The 25,148-nt window shown below is 38.0% G+C and overlaps 2 protein-coding genes across 2 annotated transcripts; both read left to right on the forward strand.

Moving 5' to 3' along the window:
- Nucleotides 1-2,059: 2,059 nt before the first annotated feature.
- Nucleotides 2,060-6,288, forward strand: LOC115787798 (sialic acid synthase-like). The gene is made up of 6 exons (XM_030740522.1): nucleotides 2,060-2,191; nucleotides 2,294-2,509; nucleotides 3,317-3,416; nucleotides 4,885-5,039; nucleotides 5,604-5,870; nucleotides 6,103-6,288. Exons 1-6 carry the CDS (start codon nucleotides 2,060-2,062, stop codon nucleotides 6,286-6,288), a joined length of 1,056 nt encoding a protein of 351 aa, XP_030596382.1.
- Nucleotides 6,289-12,768: 6,480 nt separating this feature from the next.
- On the forward strand, nucleotides 12,769-16,740 carry LOC115782695 (sialic acid synthase-like). Its single transcript, XM_030733046.1, has 6 exons — nucleotides 12,769-13,034; nucleotides 13,735-13,950; nucleotides 14,031-14,130; nucleotides 15,020-15,174; nucleotides 15,383-15,649; nucleotides 15,798-16,740. Exons 1-6 carry the CDS (start codon nucleotides 12,903-12,905, stop codon nucleotides 16,005-16,007), a joined length of 1,080 nt encoding a protein of 359 aa, XP_030588906.1. The 5' UTR covers nucleotides 12,769-12,902; the 3' UTR covers nucleotides 16,008-16,740.
- The last annotated feature ends 8,408 nt before the right edge of the window (nucleotides 16,741-25,148 follow it).

The raw sequence follows: 25,148 nt of genomic DNA on the forward strand, positions 1-25,148 counted from the left end.
CCTATTGGACGGAAGCGATTAAGACTACTAAACTGATCACCAGGCTACAGCTGGGGGAGAGCCTAACCGTACTCTATCTTGGCAATAACCCAACTGGATTGACGAAACGGGACAGATACCTGTTACAGATACTACAGGCAGCCAGCAAAAAGGCCATAACAAGAAAATGGTTAAGGGAGGAACCACCTACTGCTTCGGAATGGATGGACGTGATTCGTGAACTTTATGAAATGGAGTGACTGACGTTTTCCCTTAGAGATTCTACAGAAAAATGTGAACAATACTGGAAAAAATGGAAACTCTTTCTTTGTAATTAACCACCCTGCATCAATGTTGAACTCTATGCAAAATATCCATAATCTTGAACTAAAACCCTATAGAACATTTGATTTCTTTTTCCCTCTTACCGGATGGCTTTCCTAATTGTTTGCTCAATTTGTCTCGGTCCTTAGGTCCTTTTTCCTTTCTTTTCTTTCTGTTTCTGGTTACCCTTGTTCAGTATGGAAAACGTTCACTAAAAATAAAGTATATATATATATATATATATTTAAAAAAACACAGCATTGCTTCATAGCAGAAGAGTCCAGGCACTGAACAGGCCTGCCTGCAGTCCAGACCTTTCACCAACTGAAAACATTTGGCGCATCATGAAATGAAAAATGCAAGCAAGAAGATCCAGAACTGTTGAACAGCTAGAATTCCGCATCAGAAAGGAGCAGGAAAATATTCCTCTCCTAAAAATGTTAAAAGAAGAGACAAGAGCTCGGTAAACAAGAGAATAACGGATCTTCTGGAAAGGTTTGGTGAGATAAGTAGATAGAGATGGTTAGAAAATGAACAAGAGAGTGACATGGGAAGGCTGACATATAATGGAGAGACAATGTTGCATTATGCGAACAGAAAGGAATCCACAAAATAAAATGTGAAGAAGAAAAGAAAAGAAAAATGTGGATATAACTGATCTTGAAGTGTGTATCTCAGTCAAAGGTAAAGCAAAAGGGAAAAAAGTGAAGCTGATGAATGTGAACATGCAGAAGGCTGCTGTGAGAGGAGAGGATGCTGGAGATAGATGATCTGCTGTGGCGACGCCTAGAGGGAGCAGCTGAAAGAAGAAGAAGTCAGATAAAGACTTGTTCACTAAGAAATGTATCACTGGCATTTTTGAGGTACAAGAAGCAAATACATTATTTAACCCAAGCAACTGATTTGTCTGGAAAGTCCATTTGAACTAACACAGTATAGTATGTTAACGGTGTCCTGATTATTGATGCTTCAATGTATTCATTTAACTAAAAAAACAAATTGCAAAAAGCAAAAACCTTTGATTTGATTTTTCTTGTGTAATCCAAACCATTTCATACAAGAAATGCAACATTTAGTGCCAAGCTGGTTTATGTACTTTGCTGTTTGTTTGTTTGCTGATATACTTGTCTGTACAGCATTCATTTTTTCCATGAGTAAAAACTCACTCCAAAAAAGGAGATGAAAAACATGCAAATTCTCCACGTGGTATTACAAGTCTGACGGGAACGTCTGTTGATAACATAAAGTAATAATGAAAAATAACTCAGTAATTAATGATAGTGATTTTTTAAAAATTGCTTTTTGAATGCAGATTGTTGGCAGCATGAAAATGATTACAAAGAATTGGTGATGTCCAGCTTAAAAAAACCTACTAATAGATACTGAAAACCAAATTTATCATACTTTTAAAAGGGTTTATGACATAAAATGAAGACTTTTGGATTTAGATCTGACTTCACTGTCAAAATCTGACTTAGTATGAGGAATAAGATGACAGCTGATTGGAGCCTTTGGTCCTTACTCCAATTGGTTGGAGAGAAGACCTCACAGAGAATAAATAGTAAGTGGGTGTATACTTGAAACCCGAGTAACAAATTAATCTAGAGGCTGCAGAGGTGGGACTCCACACTGTTATAAAGGGCAATGCATCCAAGGATGACTTTCATTTTCCAGCCTGAGAACGTTGCTCATCTCAGGGTCACCTGTTAATTTGATTCCACTCAGAATTTTAGTTTGTTCACTTTCTGTCACCACCATGCCTCTTCAGTTTGAACTGTGTCCTGGCAGAATGATCGGTTGTTCCCATCCATGTTTCATTATTGCTGAAATTGGACAAAACCACCAGGGAGACATTGAGATTGCTAAGAAAATGATCAAGATGGCAAAGGTAAAGGAGGTGAAACTGCCTATCGAAAACTGATGAAAAAATATTTGTACTGTAAAATGACCATTTTGTCTTGTCTTGTTTTCTCTTCTCTTGTCTCATCAGGACTGTGGTGCAGATTGTGCCAAATTCCAGAAAAGTGAATTAGAGTATAAATTCAGCAAACGAGCCTTAGAGCGCCCTTACAATTCAAAGCACTCCTGGGGAAAAACGTACGGCGACCACAAACGTCATCTGGAGTTCAGCCATGATCAGTACAGGGAGCTGAAAAAGTATGCAGATGATATTGGCATCTTTCTCACCGCCTCTGGCATGGATGAGGTACAAGACGCAAATAATCAATTTTTTTAATCTTGGCAACCTGTCAAGAAAATTTCACTTTACCTACACAGTATGTTAAATAACTGTACTGCTTAACCTGAAAAAAAAAACAGGTAACAAAACTTATAAAAAATCTTATTTAACCTACAGTCAATTATTTATCTTACTACAACCCTGGTGTAGCAGTAGTGAGGGATCACTGAAGGGGTTGACAAAAATGAAGTGAATCAAATTCTATGGCTTTCACAGTCACTATAACCCTTCTGATCACCTCAGAGACTTTGGCTCAGTGTGCTGGAGATAGTTTTGGAATAATGGTGCTCAAATCCAGGGATAATCATTGTAAAATCATTGTCAAGGCACACTAAAGATATGTGGCAGCCCAACGCTTGATTTAATTTTATATTGTTTTCTTAGTTGATTTGTATTCATTTGATGTGTATTATTAGTATTTTACACATATATAATTACCTACTTTTGTATTACTTGTAGTAACTTTAGTAGTCTACTTTTTCAGTGCGTTTAATTTTTTACACACGGCTTCCTCACTTTGGCCTGGTTTTTCTTAAATAAATAATGACACTGTGTAACATGCCACGTGTTGTTATTGATATGAGGTTGTATTTGCCTATTTTACAACCTGCAAAGGATCAGATGATATTTTTTTACTCTGTCCTGAAAATTTAGAATTGAAGGAGGGTATACATTCTTTTTCACATAACTAGATGTGTAACTAACAAATAGAATAGTACATGTATCACAGATTACTGATGACAATCCTTCTCATAATTACCTTGATATCCATAGATGGCTGTGGAGTTCCTTCATGACCTGGATGTGCCCTTCTTCAAAGTTGCGTCATGCGATGCGAACAACTTCCCCTATCTGGAAAAAACTGCCAAAAAAGGTACAAGGCTTTGTAGCATGTAACCTCAAAACACTGTTGCTTAAGCCCACTTTACAGAAGACAAAGACTTGGAGTGTGCAGTGAGGTTGGTGTGGTCCTTAGCAGTGCATTGGAGGGTTGAAAAATTGGGCAGGATTAAAGAGTAACACGATTTGGTGATAAAGTTCAAATAATAGGCGTGGCCTCCTTCCCAGGTTCTGTGTTTTTGAGGCTATTTGTGTCTATTTTCTGTCTGAGTGTTCACTCAGTTTATAGCAATGAAACGTTGTAGTATGAATTTTATAACTGAAGAACATAGAACATAGAACATGATGCTGTGCAGACCACTCAAGCTCCCATGCCTCTGGTAGAGGACCTCAGCTTGAAGGACAAATAAAGACTGTCTGTAGGGCAAGTTGGGAATTTTTGTTTTTTATATTAAAAATTACCACATCACGGACATGACAGCAAGTTCTAACTTGAAATTATGCACTGAATGCTGGTGAAATTACAGCTTAGCTTCTTCGGCTGAGCCAAAAATGTGGTTGCTCACATTCCTATCAGCCAGCAAAGCCTGTGCATCATTTTAGAGAAATCCTTCATAACTGCAGGATGTCACAAACAACACCCCGAGCCATAGCTGCAACAAGCTGAACAACAAAAGAAAAAAACGCTTAATTTTAAACTCATGTGACTGACACACAACAGAAATATTGCAAGGATTTTCTGAGTCTTCCTCGTTTCTCATTTCTCTTTAGTTAGTGGTAGCTTTCACTGTGAAACAGACTTAAGCTTAGTGACTTAATGAAAAGTTGGAACAGAATGGATCTGGTGCTGAAAATTAAAGTTTGTTTGCTGATTGCATTGTAGACTGTTTCAAGATGCAACGTTAAAAATCCAAAGGGGTATAAAAAAATATGATACATTGTTATTATTAATTCATTAATCAAATTAATTAATTATTATTTTTAGTTATATTACATTTATTAATAAAAAATAAAGTAATTAATAATTTAAATGTGCAGCACAATGGTGGAGTGGCTGGCACTGTCGCCTCACAGTACAAAGAATGGGTTTGAATCCACCTTGGCTGGGCCTTTCTGTGTGGAGCTTGCATGTTCTCCCTGTGTTTGTGTGGGTTTTCTCCAGGTACTCCAGCTTCCTCCCACAGTCCAAAGACATGCACTTAGTGGGGTTAGGTTAACTGGTGATTCTAAATTGGCCAGAAGAGTGAATGTGAGCATGAATGGTTGTCTGTCTCTCTGTGTTAGCCCTGCAACAGGCTGGTGACCTGTCCAGGGCGTACCCTGCCTCTTGTCTTATGACAGCTGGGATAGGCTCCAGCCCCCCAACTCTGAATTCATCCCCTCCTCAGATTTTTGACGCTGTATATTGAAACAGTCTACAACACAAACAACAATCAAATCAGAAAATGATGACAAGTTCAGTTCAGTTTTGGATGACATATGTCCGAATCTATCAATGTCAGGACGACCAATGGTGATATCCACTGGGATGCAGTCCATGGAAACCATACGCCATGTCTACAGGACAGTAAAAGAGCAAAACCAGAAATTCACTCTTCTGCAGTGTAGCAGTGCCTACCCTCTGGACCCTGAGGATGTCAACCTCAGTGTGATCAGGGTAAGATGATTGAACAGCATAACCATGTGTGCAGTGAAATAATCAATATGCCTGCATGTCCTGCATGTTTGTTTTGCAATATGTCAGTCTACACTGATGCAGAGACTGTAAACACTGCTTGTTCTGCTTTTGTATTGTCTAGTTCAGTTTACATGTTAAAAAGGAACTGGGGGCTGTGCACTTGACTCTTTCATCTCTGGGTGATCTAAGGTTTATTTTCCACTTTTATATGATTACTGGGACCTATCAGAATTATCTGACTGTAAATACAGCCCCTATATATCCTGTGTGTTATATTATACATAGGACAGAGTTGTCCCTCAAATTAATTAGCAACTGAGGCATGAAGTGGTCTTTTTGTCTAACTGAAAGGTGACGTTACGACACCAAGTTAATTTTTTCACAGATACATAGAATCATATTAATTAGCTTATTTCATGAATGAAAGCTATATTGCAGTAGTATTATACAGCAGATACACATACACAGTGAATTGCACATGGCACACAACTACAAGCAATAACGGCTAAACATAGGTTTTACTTCTTCTTTCTATTTCTGAAGAAATATCAGGAGGAATTCCTGGATGTTCCAATTGGATATTCTGGACATGAGAAGGGGATCTACATCACGGTGGCTGCTGTGGTGATGGGAGCAAAGGTTGTGGAACGCCATGTGACCCTGGATAAGACCTGGAAGGGAAATGACCACGAGGCATCCCTGGAACCCTCCGAGCTGGCAGAGCTGGTTAGAGCAATCCGACTGGTGGAGACAGCAATGGGATCACCTATCAAGCAAATGTTACCGTGTGAAAAGACCTGCCATGATAAGGTCAGTTTGATCTATATAACGTGAGTCTTAGAATTCTATCAGATGTCATAATGCTAGCACACCAGTCACTGTTAACTGTATTTATCTGCATCCTCTTCAGTTCATTGAACATCTATCACTCTGCAAATGTACATTAGTTGGATTAGAATATCTTTTCCACATTTAGTTTAGCTATGATGATGGTTAACTTTCTTGTTTATATTTATATATTTATATTTTGCTTTCACTGCAGTTGGGCAAGTCAGTCATTGCTAAGGTGGCCATCCCTAAAGGTACAGTGCTGAACCTGGACATGTTTGCGGTGAAGGTTGGTGAGCCAAAAGGCATCTCTCCAGAGCTCATGCAGCAGCTGTTGGGGAAGAAGATCAAAGTGGATGTCAAGGAAGATGACAGTATCATGGCAGACATGATAGAATAAAGGAACCAATAAAGTTGGGACAGAGTGGCAGGAAAATGAGAAGGATAGAAAATAAATATGAAGAGAGTTAGATCAGCAGACAGAAAATGGAAGGCAATAATACAATATCTGAACAGATAGGGATACGCTAAATGAAGGAGAAGAGAAACATGAGCATAACTGAACTTGAATAGTATGCCCGAATGAAGTTACCTGACAAGTTTATGGTCTTTATGTGATCTGAATAAATTCAACAATAGAAATGTGAACATTTTAGAACGCAGATGCATATTTATATTAGATACTGATGCCAATTCTATATGCATCCACAGGCCTTGTCTACCACACCACCAGCCCTGTTCAAATTACCTAGGTTTTCCCATTCAGTGATAAAATTTTTCATACATTTTCTCTGTTTCGTTATCATCTATCCCTGCCTAATTTTTCCAGGATGTAACTGTAACAAAAAGACTATGGGTAGTAACGCTGGCTTCATACCAATTATACAGAGTTCCTATATACATGTTTGCGTGTGTGGGGAATGTTATTGTGACATAATTTGGTGATTGCACATGCAACTTTATCCAGGTGTCACATGTGGGGATATCATTGAAATCAAATGTTTCTGTATTAAAAATGCTTCAAACAAACAAGGCTTTAAGAAGGTTTGCATTCTTGTTGTTGTATTCCATCTATTTCTTGTGACCTCTTGTTTCTAGTTTGTCGTCATTGACTCATCTTACCAAAAGGGAAGCAGTTTTAATTTTGCTTTCAGAATGTCTCCAGACCTTACTTGTTCAACTGGCACTGCAAATATCTTAGCAGCCAATCACAAGGCAGCAACTCAACGCTTATAGACTTGCGGACATGGGCAAGATGACCTGTTGAAGTTTAAACTGAGCAACAGAATGAGGAAGATGAGATTTAAGTGACTTTGAATGTGGTGTGGTTGTGAGTGCCAGGCAGGATGGTGTGAAGATATCACACAAAAATGGTTAGAATAAGAGATAATAGAGAACACAGAGGAGAATGGTCAAGCTGCTTTGAGCTGACAGGAAGGCAACAGTAGCTCAAATAACCACTCATTATGACTGAGGCATGCACAAGAACATCTCTGATCGCACAACATGTCCATACCAGGTGTTGCTAATGTCAGCTAAGAACAGGAAATCAACATTGGACACTAGAAGATTGAACTAGAAGATTGGTCTGATGAGTCTCAATTTCTGCTGCAAGAGAATTTGGAGTAAATGACATGAAAGCATCGAGCCATCCTGCCTCAATGGTTCAGACTGCTGCTGCTAGTGAAATGGTGTGGGGGATATTTTCTTGGCACACTTTGAAACCTTAACTACCAGTTGAGCATCATTTAACCACCACAGTCTACCTGAGTATTATTCCTGAGTATTGTTGCTAACCATGTCCATCCCTTTATGACCACAGTGTAGCCACCTTCTGATTGCTGCTTCCAGCAGAATACCACACCATGTCACAAAGATAAAAAACATCTCAAACTGGTTTATTGAACATGATAATGAGTTCACTGTACTCAAAAGGTGTCCAAAATCAATTCAACAGAACACCTTTGAGATGTGGTGGAACAGCAGATTTGCATCATGGACGCATAGCTGACAAATCTGCAAATGTGTGATGCTATCATGTCACTATGGAACAAAATCTCTGGGCAATGTTTCCAGCAACCTGTTGAATCTTTGCCACCAACAATGATTCTAAAGGTAAAAGGGGGTCCTTATATTTGCAAAGTGTACTGTTATGACCTGGCTCAAAAGCCACAACATAAGGTGGAGACTGACACCAGAGTCTTAAGAAAAAATGGGCTTATTTTAAATTACTTGATGAAACAGTTGCAACCTAGAGATTAGAAGAACAAGAAGCAGTCAGTCTGCAAAGCTGACCTCAGGCATGCCTTAATCCACACCTCATCAGGTGCAGTCAATCAGCAATTAGCAAAGGCAGCGCCTGAAACTCTCTCACTGTCACTACAAAGAGAGTAGGGGTTGCAGAGGGGTGTGATAGTACTTAAAATGTCTGCGAGTATAATTTAAATGCATAAAATCCTCTTTTAACTCCTAGTAAATCTCAAATATGAATCTGTATGAATGTTTCACTACCTGCAACTACTATCAAAAATGTGAAAAATAGACAGTTACTATTTTAAAGGCAGATTAAATGAAAATTAAGAAATCTTAAAAGGCACTGTATGACTTTTACCGGAAATGTAAAAAAATTGAACTAGAAAATAAAGCTAGATATAATTAAGCATTACTGTAGTGAAAGATTAAGAAAAGTGTAGATATCCTGCATTGAACATGAATGTCTGTCCTTCTAACTTCACGTAAATCCATAAAATGTCTCAACATCTGCAGCCTGACTTAACGCACTGACAGACTGAAGACAACATTTCTTAGTTGTTTCTACAAAAAATGCCAAAGATAATAATAGTCTGACGGGCATAAAGTTGTATTTTTTTAGCCAACAAGGGAATTCCTAAAGAGCTTTTAGCCAAAAAATTTGGCATCTCTCAACATGATGTGCAGTCTGTCCTGTACAATTGGATAAGTGGAAGACAAAAGAGGACGTGGTAGGCCTAAACAAAAACCATCTAGCTCAGCCAAAGAGCTAAAATGCTGTTATGCTGGCAGGTTGTACTGTACCAACATCCTCTCTCTTTTCTGTGGCTCAGCTGCCCTGGATGAAGCAAGCATTCACTTAAAATAAAAGTGAAGTCTTCTTTATTATTCTTTCTCTGCATACGAAGTAAAGTGGAGTGTGAAGAAGCTTTGGCAATAATCCTCCCTGTTTTTAAAAGGTTTTCAGTAAATATTGGATGGAGATTAGTATATCCTGTTCGTGTTACGACCTGGCTCAAAAGCTGCAACATAAGGTGTTCATCATTTATGGCGGACATAAACATGAATTGCCTGTACTGTCACACACCCTTTAAAAACACATCAATGTTGACTTTAGAAATGCTCCACTACCCTTAGTGTTCATTGTCATCATCATATTTTACCAATCAAGAACGTCAGTGTGAAAAATGTACCCTGACTCATGGCATCACAGAAGCATGTCCAGTGTTTTTTGTTCATCTGTTCACTTTTTAACCCTTATGCCTCACCAGAAACTGTTTTGTCCATTACACTTGATAATTTTAGATATATTGATGTATATCAGGGAACATCAACTGGTGGCTCGTGGGCCACATTCAGCCCGCCAGAGCTTTCCATCCGGCTGCCCAAATAGTAATGCCACAGTTACTATACACCAATCAATCATGTAGCATTATAACCCATTAAATACCCATCTCTGACTAGTCTGAATTATCAAAAGCCCCCAAAGGCTACATTGTCCTTAAATGCCTCCATGTCCCTAGAACCAATCAGAATGCAAGATGGGACATGTGACTTCAAGTATTGTTACTTGTTTTGTGTAGAAAAAATGTTTGGTGATCAAACTTGTCTAGCTAAAGGAAGTAAAAGTTGTTATGAGATTTCAGTCTGTGAACCTGTGGAAGGATTATCACTGGCTGCTGAACTCACTCCCCGGCCTTCGAGGGACTCCTGTCTACTTTCCTGTGAGGGTCTCACATGGTCTGCTCGCGGGGGAACCGGATGGGTAGGTGGCTCGGCGGCTCGGCGTGTACCCGCATGCGGTCACAGCCCCGTATGCATTCGTCCCTTGGTTGTCACGAACCCTGCGGCCTAGTATCTACTATTCTGTTATTGTTAAAATAAATGTGCTGCCATTTTGTGCCATTGCGGTTGTACAGGGTGAATCTATGTCGATATCTTTTATTCATAGTCTGATATTTGCGCCTCTTGCCTTCATTTGCACTCAGCAGAGGACGGACTGAAGATTGAATATTACTTGTTAAAAACTAGGTAAATTACTATATTTACATTTTTGAAAAAAAAAAAGGCATCTCACCATTGCCTGTAAAATGAAATTACTAAAATTTACCATAGGATTCAGATTTTTTTTTAAAAAATGCTCTTTTAAAAGAAAACTGTCCAGGCAGATTCAGAAGGTTTTGCATCTGAACTCTTGATGTTTTTATATTCATTTAAAGAACAACAAAGTAAATTGTGCACAGATAAACTCATTGCTCTCATGTAACATTTTATTGTTTTCTGTGCTCATTATATCTATAATGAGAACAACTGTGCACAATTGCACTGTCTCCATAACAACATCAACATAACAGAGAACATGTAAGTGCAAGATTTGCACATCACATCATTAAAAACAGTATAAATTTGAAAGGAAAATTGATATATCAAATAATAATATATTACTTAGGATGCAATATTATTTTATTTTACTTTTCAAGAACATCTGGCCCTCACACATTTTGAAAAATGTCACAAAAGTAATTAAGTCTTGTTATGTTCAAAGTATTTCAGCATGTGCCCGATAAAGGGTTAAGGAAAGGAAACAAAGATAAAAGGCTGAATATGCCAATAACAAAAGAAATCAATGGCAACATATCTTATGGAGTGATGAATCCAAATTTAAAGATTTTGGTTCATATCATTGTCAATATGTACAGAGAAGATCAGTGAGAACAGTAAGTGTCTACAATGCTGTGAGATGTATTTTAAAAGCAGGATTTATATCCACTTGTTCCCTTAGAATGAACGGTCTGTGCAAATTGTCACAGTCTGGCTAGAAGATCATGGCAAATAATAAGAGTGACACCACTTGCACCAAGATGTACCGATTTATTAACCAAATAAAGTGGAAAACTATAATACTCCATGAGGTGTCCTAATCAGGGTTTTCAGTGTATCAGTGATTGGATGGGTGATTGAATGTTAAGTATGCATAGTGTGTATGGTGTAAAACCTAAAACAACCAGACCAAAGACAACAAAACAAATAACATGGTTCTGGATGAATGGGGAGAGAGAAGAGCTGGATCAACCAGCTCTTAAAAATTCTTCAGGGAGTCTGGCCAGGTGCTCCCAGTTGCACTAATTAACCCTGACCACCATAAGCCTGCAAGACAACACAGAGGGACAAGCAGGGGACAACAGCAGGCCCTGGCCAAGAAAGGAGGGCCATCAAAATCAGTACAAAGTTGTTGTATTTAACCTATTCTACCCTGGTGGTATTGATATTCTCTGGGATAAATATGCCCCCATAGAGCATGATCACATGGTGAATCACATGGTAGAACTTTATCAGTCAGCACATCATAACAAGCTCAACACCTATGAGAGGTGTTGAGCTTGGTTAGCTCTTGAAAGCATAGCTCTTGCTCAGACATACAGTAGCTCTTGAAAGCCATCATCAAATCACCAAAGGTAATAGGCTTGGAAGAATGGTGTTCAATCCCTCCAGTAGAGCTCCAGAGATTAATGCCAATGTGCACAGAAACTATTCTGCCAGTGTGTTACAGCCCAGCACCTTACTAAGATATTTTATGTTGGGCTTCCTTTAAAACACTTGGAGCAGTGACCCCAAAACTGGTTGAATGGCTCCAGGAGATTCCAGGAATGACATCCAAGATCTCTGTCCTGAATAGCGCGGTCCTGGAACAGCTAAGATACCACGCAGGACCCTCAAGCTCCCTCTGGTAGAGGACCTGTGATTAGAGGAGGACAAAAGGCCGCCTACAGGGCGAGTGGTGAATTAATTTTATACCACATTTTAAAAAATTAGTTAAGCGAGAGAAAACAAATTAAAAAACAAAAAACTGACAATATATGTATTTTTTAAATTAAATTAAGAAGTCCAGAAACTTGTTTAATTTTAGTATTTGTCATTTTGGTAAAATCTGTCTACATAATAACCATGATGAGGGGCTTAGTGCATATGTTTACTGAAAATGGGATGTCTACATGAGTCAGTGGGCTGTGTCTGCACTGTTTTCCCTATCCTGAATTACTTGAATCCAGCCTCAAATACTCAAATGGTATGATAAAAGATAAATTTGGAACCTCTTAACAACTACACTGAAACTAACCATTTCAAATAATAAGAAGTAATGTGAATTGAGCCCCACCCCCAAAAAACTCACTGATATTGAACCAAAATGAATATAATCTGATCAAAAAAAAAAAAAAAGAAGCCCCTCCATACTATACAAATGAAAACTGAAAAAAGTCAAGTGAGCTCTGTCCGATAAACAGGTTAACATCTTTTCAGTTTGTTGGCATTCAGAGAAACTTTTTTTTTTTTACTTTCTATTTTAAGACCATGGCCTGGTCGTGTGAGGGTGTGGCATTCATGTCTTTGAATAGACTAAATGAGTGACTGTCATTTTGCTAAATTTATGGCTATGATTTAATCATTTTTTTACATAAAATAAATTAATGTATAAATAAATAATTTTACTCTTGTGTAAGATTGCCTGTGTGTGTGTGTGTGTGTGTGTGTTATATTAGTTACAATAAAGTTGATATAAAACAAAAAAAGAAACGATGCTTTTATTTTGAAAGGAATTGCCACTACGTTGCTCTACAAAAGCGGAAGTCCTGCACATCCTGAATGTGCAATCCGTTAACCGTTCCGGTTGCAGATCACTAACTGTCTTGTAGACACGTCGATCACACTTTGCATTTGTCTTTATTAATTTCACTTGTTGCACTTGCTTTCTTTTCTGTCATCAAAATGCCGTTAGAGTTTGAGCTGTGCCCCAGCCGTATGATCGGAGGGAACCATCCATGCTTCATCATAGCTGAAATTGGACAGAACCACCAGGGAGACATTGAGATCGCAAAGAAAATGATCAAAATGGCAAAGGTAATAATAAGAAGAATAAGAAGAACACGTTTAGGCAACGTATTGATTTGCTTTTTTTGATATATTTACACACAGACACACCTAATCACTCTAGAACAGAACATGAGGTTTGTTACCTAAACTTCCTTCATAAGATAACACACTGACACGTCCCTCTCCCGAATCATTCATGTGATTAAATTCTAAACTAGTCCCTGCTTTTAGACATTAAATCGTGAAAATTCAGTTGGATGTTTTTAGCCATTTAAACTGTGTTTTGCCACAAATTGTAGGATATTAAATTAACAGATTTATAAATGACGTTTGGCTTGTCTTTCAATGCCTGCCCCATTAAACCTGTTAAAAGGAGTTTATAATATATTTGATGACTATTTAGTTTACTTAAATCAACAGTGACCTACTGTTTTTGTTTAGTTTTTTTTGTTGTTGTTGTTTTTTAAGAAACCTTAATCTGGTACATATGGTTTGGCTTCTTCAATAGCATTTTTTTTTTTTTTTTACACTCATAATTTATTAACTCAAACCAGCTAATAACACACTGACATGCTAATAACAAACAAACAAGCAAGCAAGCAAAAAAACAAACAAACAAAAACTTCCACATCTTAGTACAGTAGTTACAAATCTTTTCCAGTAGTCTCTCTGTGAAGAAAAGAAAAGAATAAAAAAATACATATATTCTTCTATCCCACCTCCTCAGGACTGTGGTGCAGACTGTGCAAAATTTCAGAAGAGTGAATTAGAGTTTAAATTCAACAAAAAAGCTTTGGCCCGCCCGTACAACTCCCCACACTCCTGGGGGAAAACTTATGGTGAGCACAAGCGCCATCTGGAGTTCAGCCATGATCAGTATAAGGAACTGCAGAAATATGCAGAGGAGGTGGGAATCTACTTCACTGCGTCAGGAATGGACGAGGTAAGAAAGAGAGTTTTGTTCACAGTATTATAATGCTTTAATCAGTAGAGAAGTTTCATCATATGTTTTTCTGTTTTTAGATGGCAGTAGAGTTCCTCCATGAGCTTAATGTGCCTTTCTTCAAAGTGGGTTCTGGAGACACCAATAACTTCCCCTATTTAGTGAAAACTGCCAAGAAAGGTGAGAGTGAAATGGCATCTGTGGAGAAATGGCTCAAGAATGAAGCTGAATTATCTGCTATATTTTACAGTGTTCAAATGTTATAGTCAAATCAATCAAGAAGTGGTTTATTTAGTTGTAGTGAGTGATCTATTTCTCCACAGATGCCTGTATATTACTTTGGTGACAGGATTACTCTATTATGCTTGCTTCCAATGCCATATTTAAAAATGTTTTTATCAAATAGAGTAGCTTTGCATAATTTATAGTTAAAAAAAATCCTTATTTAAATTACACTTAGCCTTGGTGAACTGAATTCATCCCCTCTGAAACAAGCAGTTAAGCTCCTCTCTCTTTAAGGCTGCTCTCGCTTTAAGGCAGATTATTTTCTCATCTGCTGCCCCTTAAAAATAAGATTTGAGCGCCACTTGAGTGGGGTTTCTGTGATCAGAGCCAGAGCTATATGCCTGACATTACAATATTGGGAATAAATGCTCTCATACAAAGGTAAAATTTGGAGGAAAGAAAACTGTGAAATGTGTCATTTTAAAGCCTGGGCTTTTGGCTCACAGAGATTTCCTGGGCATATATGTACCTCATTATTTGTAACTGAACTTGTTTATGATGGATTTATGAGCATCCACCATTTTAACAGTGGAACTATATGACAGAAATTAAAGAAAAGCATTATAGGTCCACTTTAAAAAGAAAAAAATAGAGACAACAGAATATACACTGCTCAAAACACTTTTAGTGAGAGAATAGCATCAAGTCAATTAAACTTCTGGGATATTGATCTGGTCAGTTAAGTAGCAGTAATCCCAAAGATTACAGAGGCCTATCGTAGCACTTTATTTTCTGCCAGTAGCATAAGGTTTCTTAGAGTTGCTTTTTTGCCTGTGTATGCCAGGACGCCCCATGGTGGTGTCCAGTGGTATGCAGTCCATGGAGACCATGCGTCAGGTCTACAAGATGGTGAAAGAGCACAACAAAAAGTTTGCCATTCTGCAGTGTACAAGTGCCTACCCTCTGGAAGCTGAGGATGTCAACCTCAGAGTGATCACGGTGAATACAATAGAATATTACAGTCTTTTAATCCAAACTGCATGGAAGTTTGTTGGCAGGAACAGACTGCTGTGGGTATCAAGGAGAAAGTCCAGGGGGTCCAGAATTATCCAAATTCACAAGTTCTGAAGCTTATCAAATGCTTTTTACTAATAAGTTTCCTTTATTGTGCTCATGTTGTACTTTGTGACCCATTTATTGGCTGCAGGAATATCAGAAGGAATTTCCAGATATTCCCATTGGGTATTCAGGCCACGAGTCTGGAATCAGCATATCAGTGGCGGCTGTAGCTCTGGGGGCAAAGGTCCTTGAGCGCCACATAACCTTGGACAAGACATGGAAAGGAAGTGACCACAAAGCCTCACTTGAGCGCGCTGAACTGGCTGAGCTGGTTCGCTCCATCCGACTGGTGGAGAGAGCACTGGGAAGTGGAATCAAGCAGATGTTACCTTGTGAGAAGCCGTGCCATGACAAGGTGAGAACACCCTTCACTATAAGAAAATTGACTAAAGTGCTCCACCAATGCTTAAAATACGTTTCAAACCAATGTTCATGTATAAGCTGCATTTTTTCTTTTCCAACTTTGTGCGATAATAGTGTTGATTTGTTTGCCGTTTCTTTAGCTGGGTAAGTCAGTGGTAGCCAAGGTAAAGATCCCCAAAGGAACAGTCCTGACTGAGGACATGTTGACAGTGAAGGTGGCGGAGCCTATGGGCGTTAGAGCTGAGGACATCTTCCAGTTGGTTGGAAAGACCATCATAGAGGAAGTGGAAGAGGACGACAGCATCACACCTGAGGTTGTGGATGATTATGGCAAGAAGGCAAAATGCTGAAAATGGAAGTGAGCGTTGAGATAGTTAAAGTAAGGCATTTAATTTGAGAAGAAATGTAGTCGATTCGTTTAAGGTTAATTCTGAAGCACTTAAGGTGAAATATGGATGAGAGTCAGGATTATTTTGCTTGGTGCTGCTGAAAACTTAAGTGATGGGGGATTAGTAATTTGTTTTAAAACAAATGCATGAACCGTGCATTGATTCAGATAGTTAAAATGTTATCACAGCTCCTCTTTTAGTTCTCTTTAGCCAAAGAATTGTTTCATCTTCTGGCAAACAGTCTCTGACAAATCCAAATGCTCAATAATTCATCTCTGCAGCCAGTTGAGGTCCATCACTTTGAGAGATGGCACGAATGCCAGATTTTACTGCTAACTTTACATTCTTTGCACTACAGTTTTGGCCTGCACTGGAGAGATTAAATAAATGTTGAAAATGCAAAGCTGTGACCTGTCATCTCATCGCACAGCAGTGAGGTCACAGAACCTATTGACCCAGCTGCCTTTGCACTCTTTAGGGCATCAGCTGGTGCTTGAAAGGACTTGTATTTATATAGTTTCTTTGGAAGGAGGAAAATGAAACTAATGGAGACAGAAAAATTACAATTGTGCAAATTATGTCCGTATCAGATTTATACATTTTCCCTTTTGTTGCAGACAGCCTAATGTCCACTCTCACAATTGTTTTTGTTTGGTTTTGTTTTGTTTTGTGTTTTTGTTTTTTGTTTTTTGTTTTTTGGGGGGGGGGGGGGGGGGGGGGGGGTTGCCATAAATCCAAATGTCCTTATTTTAGTTCAACATACAGGATGTCTGATTTTTACGATTACAAATGGTTTTTTTACACCTGTAAACAATATCTGTTGACATCTGTAATGTCATGCGAAGAATGAAGCCTCCAAATAAAATTTCGCCTTAATACTGATGTTTTTTTTGTTTTTTTGTTTTTACGTAGGTGATCAGTCTCATGGGTGTCAGTATTTTTGTCATGGCTGAGTAATTACTCATAGCTACTGTGTACGACATTATAATCATTTCCACATCTTGGTTAATACACATTATTTATCGCTGAGAGGTGAATAATTATACTCTTTTCAAAGTCATTGCTTAGTCAGTTCTTAACATGCAGAATTATTCAGAAAGTATTCTAACATGCACATCAGTTAATATGCTTGAGTATCAAAGTGGAATCTTTGTACCTCCAGAACTCACAGAGAATGAGCACGTTTATAAATGTGGTTCAGTTTCAAAGTAGCAAGTAGGACTAATCTGCGCTTCATGAGCACGATGAACAAAATGATCAGTGTCAGATTTTTAATGATGGCAGAAGCAAAAACAGAAATACACTGAAAAGAAAAGCATCAAAAACATTTTCAGAAGTAATATAGTAATAATGGTAATGTAATAGTAATAATAGTCACTAGAGCTAGATGAGCCACTGTAGTGGCTCCTGAAGGGAGCAATCGAAAGAAGTTTCCAAACTTCAGTTGCGCTTGATGAAAGTGAAATGATCCGCAACACAAAGAAGAAACATCTGAAAACAAAAATTACCCTGTTGACTTATGTACGCTGTGCTTATCCTGCCATGGTTGTTGTACCTCGCTTATTAAATCTGAAATAAAGCATTCAAAATGTTTTAATGTTTGCATCTCAGCACTGTCTAATTTCTAGTGTTTTAAGGGTTAATCAGCAATCAGTGCTGCACGATTTCTAAAAATAATATTTAATACAGTATTTTCTGTATGGAAAAACTCAGAAGGAAAAGAAAAAAGAAGGGATTTCATTCTTGAACCACTAGATGGAGATGTTGTTTCCCATTTGTTTTGATTCTTGCTGTGTCTCCAGTCACAGCATGACTCAGTGCCATTTCAAGAAAAAGCAAAACATAATATCAGATAGGAAACTTTTGCCTCATTAAACTCCCTCAGATAGGAGTGAGCCTCCTCTTTGCTGATTTCCCTGCCAATATCATAAAACCTTTTCTGCAGTCCTCTGGTTTTATGATGGAGTGGGTTGGCAGTCAAGCTGGAGCTAATTAAAACTAATCACCGCTCTGGTCTGCTCTTGTAACACCTGTCCCAGCTACTTATATCACGATCTTCATGATGGTGTCACAGACCTTTATCAGTTTGCTATTGAGATGAAACACCGTCTTGACAAATTAGCATTTACCTCTAACTGCTGTTGTCAGAAATATAAGAAGCCTTTATTCCCTAATCCTAAAATACAGTGCCAGCTGCAGAGGAAGCAGGTGCAGTCTTGTGGTAAACATCTGGTTTATTCCAGTAAAAGGAACATTTACCCATTCTGTATGCCGACAACAAACCGATTAAGGCAAAATGAAGTATATATTTTGTAATTTTTTTTTTCTGTTAGAATTTTATACATTGTACATTGTACATTTATACATTTTATACATGACTGTGTGCAGCTTTGTATTAAACTTTCTCCACATTACTGTAAAATAATTTAAATCACATTAAATTATTATGATTCATCATTTGCTTCTCTGAAGACCATAGCTTAAGAAAAGCAAAGCATTTTTACAGAAACTGCACTCTGCATGGTTTAAATAGATTTAGTTGTTACTAAGGAGCTATTACTAGTAGCTCAGTAGCAGTAACTCAGCTCAAGGCTTACTATCAGGTATAGACATTATAGGGTTCCAGGTTACAGTAGAAGGCTTATTTGTGACAAACCTGAGAACCTGTATCTGACCTGCTCAGAGTTTAGTATAAAATGAATGTCTTCTGGCTGTTCTTTGTGTGAAATTCCCACTCCAGCAAAGTTTACTGTAGAAATTAATATATTAAATGTCTGCCAAATTAATTAGGCAACCGTACCTGCTCAAAACAAGCTAAAGTGAACGGATCTGGTTGCACTATTAGGTGGAGTAGGACATTTTGCTGATGTGGGTCAGGTCCACTTGCCTTGTAAGAGGGAAGAGTAATTTATTCTGATTGGTCCCTTTAATGTTTTGATTGTTCTTTCCTGATGGGAGTTTTTTCGTCTGGGATGACAATGGACGAGGTGTCAATGATTAGTTTTTCCAATAATTTGTCATCTTTCATATAAAAAGTAAGGCTCAATAGGCTACATCATAAATTATTGGCTAAACACATATTTTGGGTTTAAATATAATTTTAAAATTTTACTCTTCTATAACCTCCAATCATATTATTATTATTATGATTAATTATAATGATGCAGGTTCATTGCTATGCAGATGATACCCAGCTTTATCTATGCATGAAGCCAGATGACACACCTAAACTAAACTGCAGGAATGTCTTAAAGACATAAAGGCATGAATGACGTCTAATTCCCTGTTTCTAAATTTAGATAAAACCAAGCTTATTGTACTTGGCCCTAAAAATCTTAGAAACACAGTGTCTAACCAGATACTCGCTCTGGATGGCATTACCTTGGTCTCCTGTAATACTTTAAGCAGTCTTGGAGTAATTTTTCAGCAGGATATGTCCTTTATTGCACATTTTAAGCAAGTATGTGGGATTGCTTTCTTGCATTTGCATAATATCTAAAAACTATTTAATGCATTTATTACTTCTAGGCTGGACTATTGTAATTTATTACTATCAAGTTGTAAAAGCCCCCTGAAAATTCTTCAGCTGAACTAAAATGGTGTTGCAAGAGTATTGTCAGTGACTAGAAATAGAGCGCTATACTGGCTTCTTTTCATTGGCTACCTGTTAAATCTTGAATTGAATTTAAAATCCTTATTCTCACATGCAAGGTCTTGAACAATCAAGGTTCTTCTTGTTAAAGGGAAGTTTTTCCTTCCCGCTGTCACCAAGTACTTGCTCATAGAGGGTTGTTTTGATTGTTGAGGTTTTTGTCTATATTATTGTTTGGTCTTTACCTTACAATATAAAGCACCTTGAGGTGACTGTTAGTTGTGACTTGGTACTATAAGTATGGAATTAAATTGAATTATTATTATTATTATTTTTTAAAATTTTTATCCTGTTTTTCATCTTAGTATGTCCTTGTACAGGTAACATTTCTGGTTCAAAGCTTTCAAATATAGTACTGTAAAAGGTAAGTATTTGTATTAACAGTCACAGGCAGAAATTGCCACGAACAGTTGAGAGAGACTAACAGCAAACTAGAAATGCACCCTGACCCTTAGACATGAAACATTTTGTAAGTGTTACCTCTAGCAATCTTTGAGGTTTTAAACAGCTTTTGTGCTTGGCAGGCATGGTGACCGGAGTGTGAGCTTATTAAAGGGTCAGTTCTTTGGAGAGCAGGAGAACTCAGCTATTCATAGACTCATTATACAAACTTAGTGCAAACAGTGGGGAATTTTGTGTTCTAACAATGATTTTGGCCATAAATTTTATACTGTTAGAAAATCAATAGCAGAATAATTTTGGCAGAGAAGTTATGGCAAGTTTTTCTTAGGCCTAACCCACATACTGTAATTAAACCTCTACTTAAAAAGCCATCACTTGACCCAGCGGTCTTAGCTAATTATAGGCCAATCTCCAACCTTCCTTTTCTCTCAAAGATTCTTGAAAGAGTAGTTGTAAAACAGCTAACTGATCATCTGCAGAGGAACGGTTTATTTGAAGAGTTTCAGTCAGGTTTCAGAATTCATCACAGCACAGAAACAGCATTAGTGAAGGTTACAAATGATCTTCTTAGAGCCTCTGACAGTGGACTCATCTCTCTTCTTGTCCTGTTGGACCTCAGTGCAGCTTTTGACACTGTTGACCAGAACATTTTATTACAGAGATTAGAGCATACTATAGGTATTAAAGGTACTGTGCTGCAGTGGTTTGAATCATATTTATCTAATAGACTCCAATTTGTTCATGTAAATGGGGAGTCTTCTTCACACACTAAGGTCAGTTATGGAGTTCCACAGGGTTCTGTGCTAGGACCAATTTTATTTACATTATACATGCTTCCCTTAGGCAGTATTATTAGAAAGCACTGCATCAATTTTCATTGTTATGCAGATGATACTCAGCTTTACCTATCAATGAAGCCAGATGATGCACATTAATTAGTTAAACTACAGGAATGTCTTAAAGACATTAAGGCCTGGATGACCTCTAATTTCCTGCTTCTAAATTCAGATAAAACTGAAATTCTTGTACTTGGCCCAACAAATCTTGGAAACATGGTGTCAAACCAGATACTTACTCTGGATGGCATTACTTTGGCCTCCAGTAACACTGTGAGAAATCTTGGAGTCATTTTTGACCAGGATATGTCCTTCAATGCACATATTAAACAAATATGTCGGACCGCTTTTTTGCATTTGCGCAATATTTCTAAAATTAGAAACATCCTTTCTCAGACTGATGCTGAAAAGCTAATCCATGCATTTATTACTTCTAGGGTGGACTATTGTAATTCATTATTATCAGGCTGTCCTAAAAGCTCCCTGAAAAGTCTTCAGCTGATCCAAAATTCTGCAGCTAGAGTACTGACAGGGACTAGAAAGAGAGAACATATTTCTCCCATATTGGCTTCTCTTCATTGGCTCCCTGTTAAATCTAGAATAGAATTTAAAATTCTTCTCCTCACATACAAGGTCTTGAATAATCAGGCACCATCTTATCTCAAAGACCTCATAGTACCATATCACCCCAACAGAGCACTTCGCTCTCAGACTGCTGGCTTACTTGTGGTTCCTAGGATACTTAAGAGTAGAATGGGAGGCAGAGCCTTCAGCTTTCAGGCCCCTCTTCTGTGGAACCAGCTCCCAGCTTGGATTCGGGAGACAGACACCCTCTCTATTTTTAAGATTAGGCTTAAAACTTTCCTTTATGATAAAGCTTATAGTTAGGGCTGGATCAGGTGACCCTGAACCACCCCTTAGTTATGCTGCTATAGGCCTAGGCTGCTGGGGGGGGTTCCCACAATAGACTGTTTCTTTTCATTCACCTTATTTACTTTGTTTATACTCCACTCTGCATTTAATCATTAATTGTTATTAATCTCTGGCTCTCTTCCACAGCATGTCTTTTCTGTCCCCTCAGCCCAACCGGTCACAGCAGATGACTGCCCCTCCCTGAGCCTGGTTCTGCTGGAGGTTTCTTCCTGTTAAAAGGGAATTTTTCCTTCCCACTGTTGCCAAGTGCTTGCTCATAGGGGGTCGTTTTTGACTGTTGGGTTTTCTCTGTATTATTGTAGGGTCTTTACCCACAATACAAAGTGCCTTGAGGTGACTGTTTGTTGTGATTTGGCGCTATATAAATAAAATTGAATTGAATTGAACTGAATTGAATACTCAACCCTTTTGCTCAACTCACAAATCCATTTTCCTTACAAATATGGTACCATTTTAGTGGAAATAAACAGACTTTCCAATGGTGTGTGTGTGTGTGTGTGTGTGTGTGTGTGTGTGTGTGTGTGTGTGTGTGTGTGTGTGTGTGTGTGTGTGTGTGTGTGTGGGTGTTTGTTTCAATTCAATTCAATTCAATTCAATTCAATTCAATTCAATTCAATTCAATTTTATTTATATAGCGCCAAATCACAACAAACTGTCGCCTCAAGGCACTTTGTATTGTGGGTAAAGACCCTACAATAATACAGAGAAAACCCAACATTCAAAAACGACCCCCTATGAGCAGCACTTGGCGACAGTGGAAAGGAAAAACTCCCTTTTAACAGGAAGAAACCTCCAGCAGAACCAGGCTCAGGGAGGGGCAGCCATCTGCTGTGACCGGTTGGGCTGAGGGGAGAGAAAGACATGCTGTGGAAGAGAGCCAGAGATTAATATCAATTAATGATTAAATGCAGAGTGGAGTATAAACAAAGTAAATAAGGTGAATGAGAAGAAACAGTGCATTATGTGAACCCCCCAGCAGACTAGGCCTATAGCAGCATAACTAAGGGATGGTTCAGGGTCACCTGATCCAGCCCTAACTATAAGCTTTATCAAAAAGGAAAGTTTTAAGCCTAATCTTAAAAATAGAGAGGGTGTCTGTCTCCCGAATCCAAGCTGGAAGCTGGTTCCACAGAAGAGGCGCCTGAAAGCTGAAGGCTCTGCCTCCCATTCTACTCTTAAGTATCCTAGGAACCACAAGAAAGCCAGCAGTCTGAGAGCGAAGTGCTCTATTGGGGTGATATGGTACTATGAGGTCTTTGAGATAAGATGGTGCCTGATTATTCAAGACCTTGTATGTGAGGAGAAGAATTTTAAATTCTATTCTAGATTTAACAGGGAGCCAATGAAGAGAAGCCAATATGGGAGAAATATGCTCTCTCTTTCTAGTCCCTGTCAGTACTCTAGCTGCAGCATTTTGGATCAGCTGAAGGCTTTTCAGGGAGCTTTTAGGACAGCCTGATAATAATGAATTACAATAGTCCACCCTAGAAGTAATAAATGCATGGATTAGCTTTTCAGCATCAGTCTGAGAAAGGATGTTTCTAATTTTAGAAATATTGCGCAAATGCAAAAAAGCGGTCCGAGATATTTGTTTAATATCATCATCCAAAGATCAGGTTTCTTTGATAGGTCAATGAAAAGGGACATGCTCTTCTACTAAAAGCTCCTGTCTGAAACAGCAGTGAATTTAGAAAGGGAGGTACCTTTTTTAATGTGAACAGGGACAGCCCAAGTCATTGGTGAGATCTAAATATAGCGCAAAAAAAAAAAAAAAAAAAAAAAAAAAATTTCAGATGAGGCTGCATCTTTGCACAGAATCCACAGCTATAAAAGTCACTCCTTAGCTTGTCTTATTGCGCACTGTAAGAGAGCTGTATTGTGAAGTGACTTATTTATATTTCAAATTATGCACTGGATGTACCTGGCTGACCCCAAAGGTTAAGTTAGCTTCGTTGATTATGCAACAAGTTTAGCCTTGTCAGGACTTTACGTAGCTCTTAATCTCTCAGCTATAGATACACAATCACTACTAAGGTCAAACTTTGTCTGCTCTAAACCAAGTGTCTCTTCAGGACATGGCCATACTATCTTGTTTTATGGTGTGGAAATATATAAAATGCTAAAATTTAATCGAAACATGTTTGCATAGTTTGTGGGGGGTTTTCTTACTTCTTTTATGTAACATGGTCTTAGGACACACACCACCTGGACAAATATTAAAAGAAAATCTTCATTATCCTTTAAAGAAAATTTAACAAAAGGTTCAGTCATAATATTAAAAGGTAATGGAGCTTTTAAATGTTCTTGATTTGGTGAGAAAATGCAGCCATGAAGACCTAGATTTTGCTTACAAAGGAACATGAGTGGTCCACTTCATTAAGTATGCTCACATCTAATTGGATGACAGCAATAGGAGGTGAGAAAGGTCTCACTGGATTTACTCCCAGCATGGTTTGTGGTCCGTAATAGAACTGAAATAGAATTATTAGAATTATTCTTATTTGTAGGTGTTTTTCTGAATAATATGTTTTGAAAACATTTTTTTTCTGAGTGAGATTTAATATGTAATGTTAAACTTGTGGGGTTTGTTTTCTAATCTTCCTTTTGTAACAATACAGTTGCCTATTCCATGCTCCATACATCTATGCTATAGACATGCTATGTAACAGAAAAAGCAGCAGCATTTGAACTCACCCTAAGGGAGCTGCTCTGGCTTACAGTTCTCACGTGTTAACGCTGAACTAACCTTAAGTTCACTTGTGTGCACATACACTCAGTGAAATTTGCAAGCATCATCCATCTATACTGTATATGGAATTCACAGGCACTTATTTTATGCTGTCAAAATGTTGCATCATTATACCTCAAAACCAGTAAAAATAGTTTTATGCAGATTAATAAGGCAAATAACATCTAAGAAAATTTATAAATAAATAAAATGGAATGGAAATGTGCAAATCTAAAGTTTGATTTAAAAAACATCCTATGATGTTCTATTTTAAAAACAATTTAGGGTTCTGTTTATAAGCTAGAAACCTCCCATGCATACAGATATTATGTTGCTGAACTATGTTGTAGTGCATTGCATAATTGAGTAAGTAGGATAATTTTCAAGGACTTTACACACAGGTCTATGATCTGATACTTTCAGCTTCATCAGGCTGTAAGCTCATCATTTCAGGTCCTTCTGTGTAGAGATGGGAAGAAGTTATGCAGGACACTTGAAGAAGAGGGAGGTAGGAGGGTGGCCAGAGGAAGGAGAGAAGCTGGATAGCGATA

Source organism: Archocentrus centrarchus, chromosome 1, assembly GCF_007364275.1.
Source record: "Archocentrus centrarchus isolate MPI-CPG fArcCen1 chromosome 1, fArcCen1, whole genome shotgun sequence".
NCBI classification, from domain to species: domain Eukaryota; kingdom Metazoa; phylum Chordata; class Actinopteri; order Cichliformes; family Cichlidae; genus Archocentrus; species Archocentrus centrarchus.

Excerpts from the sequence above, each read along its gene's own strand:
- LOC115787798 (XM_030740522.1), top strand. The coding sequence starts at position 2,060 with ATGCCTCTTCAGTTTGAACTGTGTCCTGGCAGAATGATCGGTTGTTCC. Across the intron at positions 5,040-5,603 it reads TCAACCTCAGTGTGATCAGG|AAATATCAGGAGGAATTCCT; the intron begins GTAAGATGATTG and ends CTATTTCTGAAG. Across the intron at positions 5,871-6,102 it reads AAAAGACCTGCCATGATAAG|TTGGGCAAGTCAGTCATTGC; the intron begins GTCAGTTTGATC and ends CTTTCACTGCAG.
- LOC115782695 (XM_030733046.1), top strand. The coding sequence starts at position 12,903 with ATGCCGTTAGAGTTTGAGCTGTGCCCCAGCCGTATGATCGGAGGGAAC. Across the intron at positions 15,175-15,382 it reads TCAACCTCAGAGTGATCACG|GAATATCAGAAGGAATTTCC; the intron begins GTGAATACAATA and ends TATTGGCTGCAG. Across the intron at positions 15,650-15,797 it reads AGAAGCCGTGCCATGACAAG|CTGGGTAAGTCAGTGGTAGC; the intron begins GTGAGAACACCC and ends CCGTTTCTTTAG.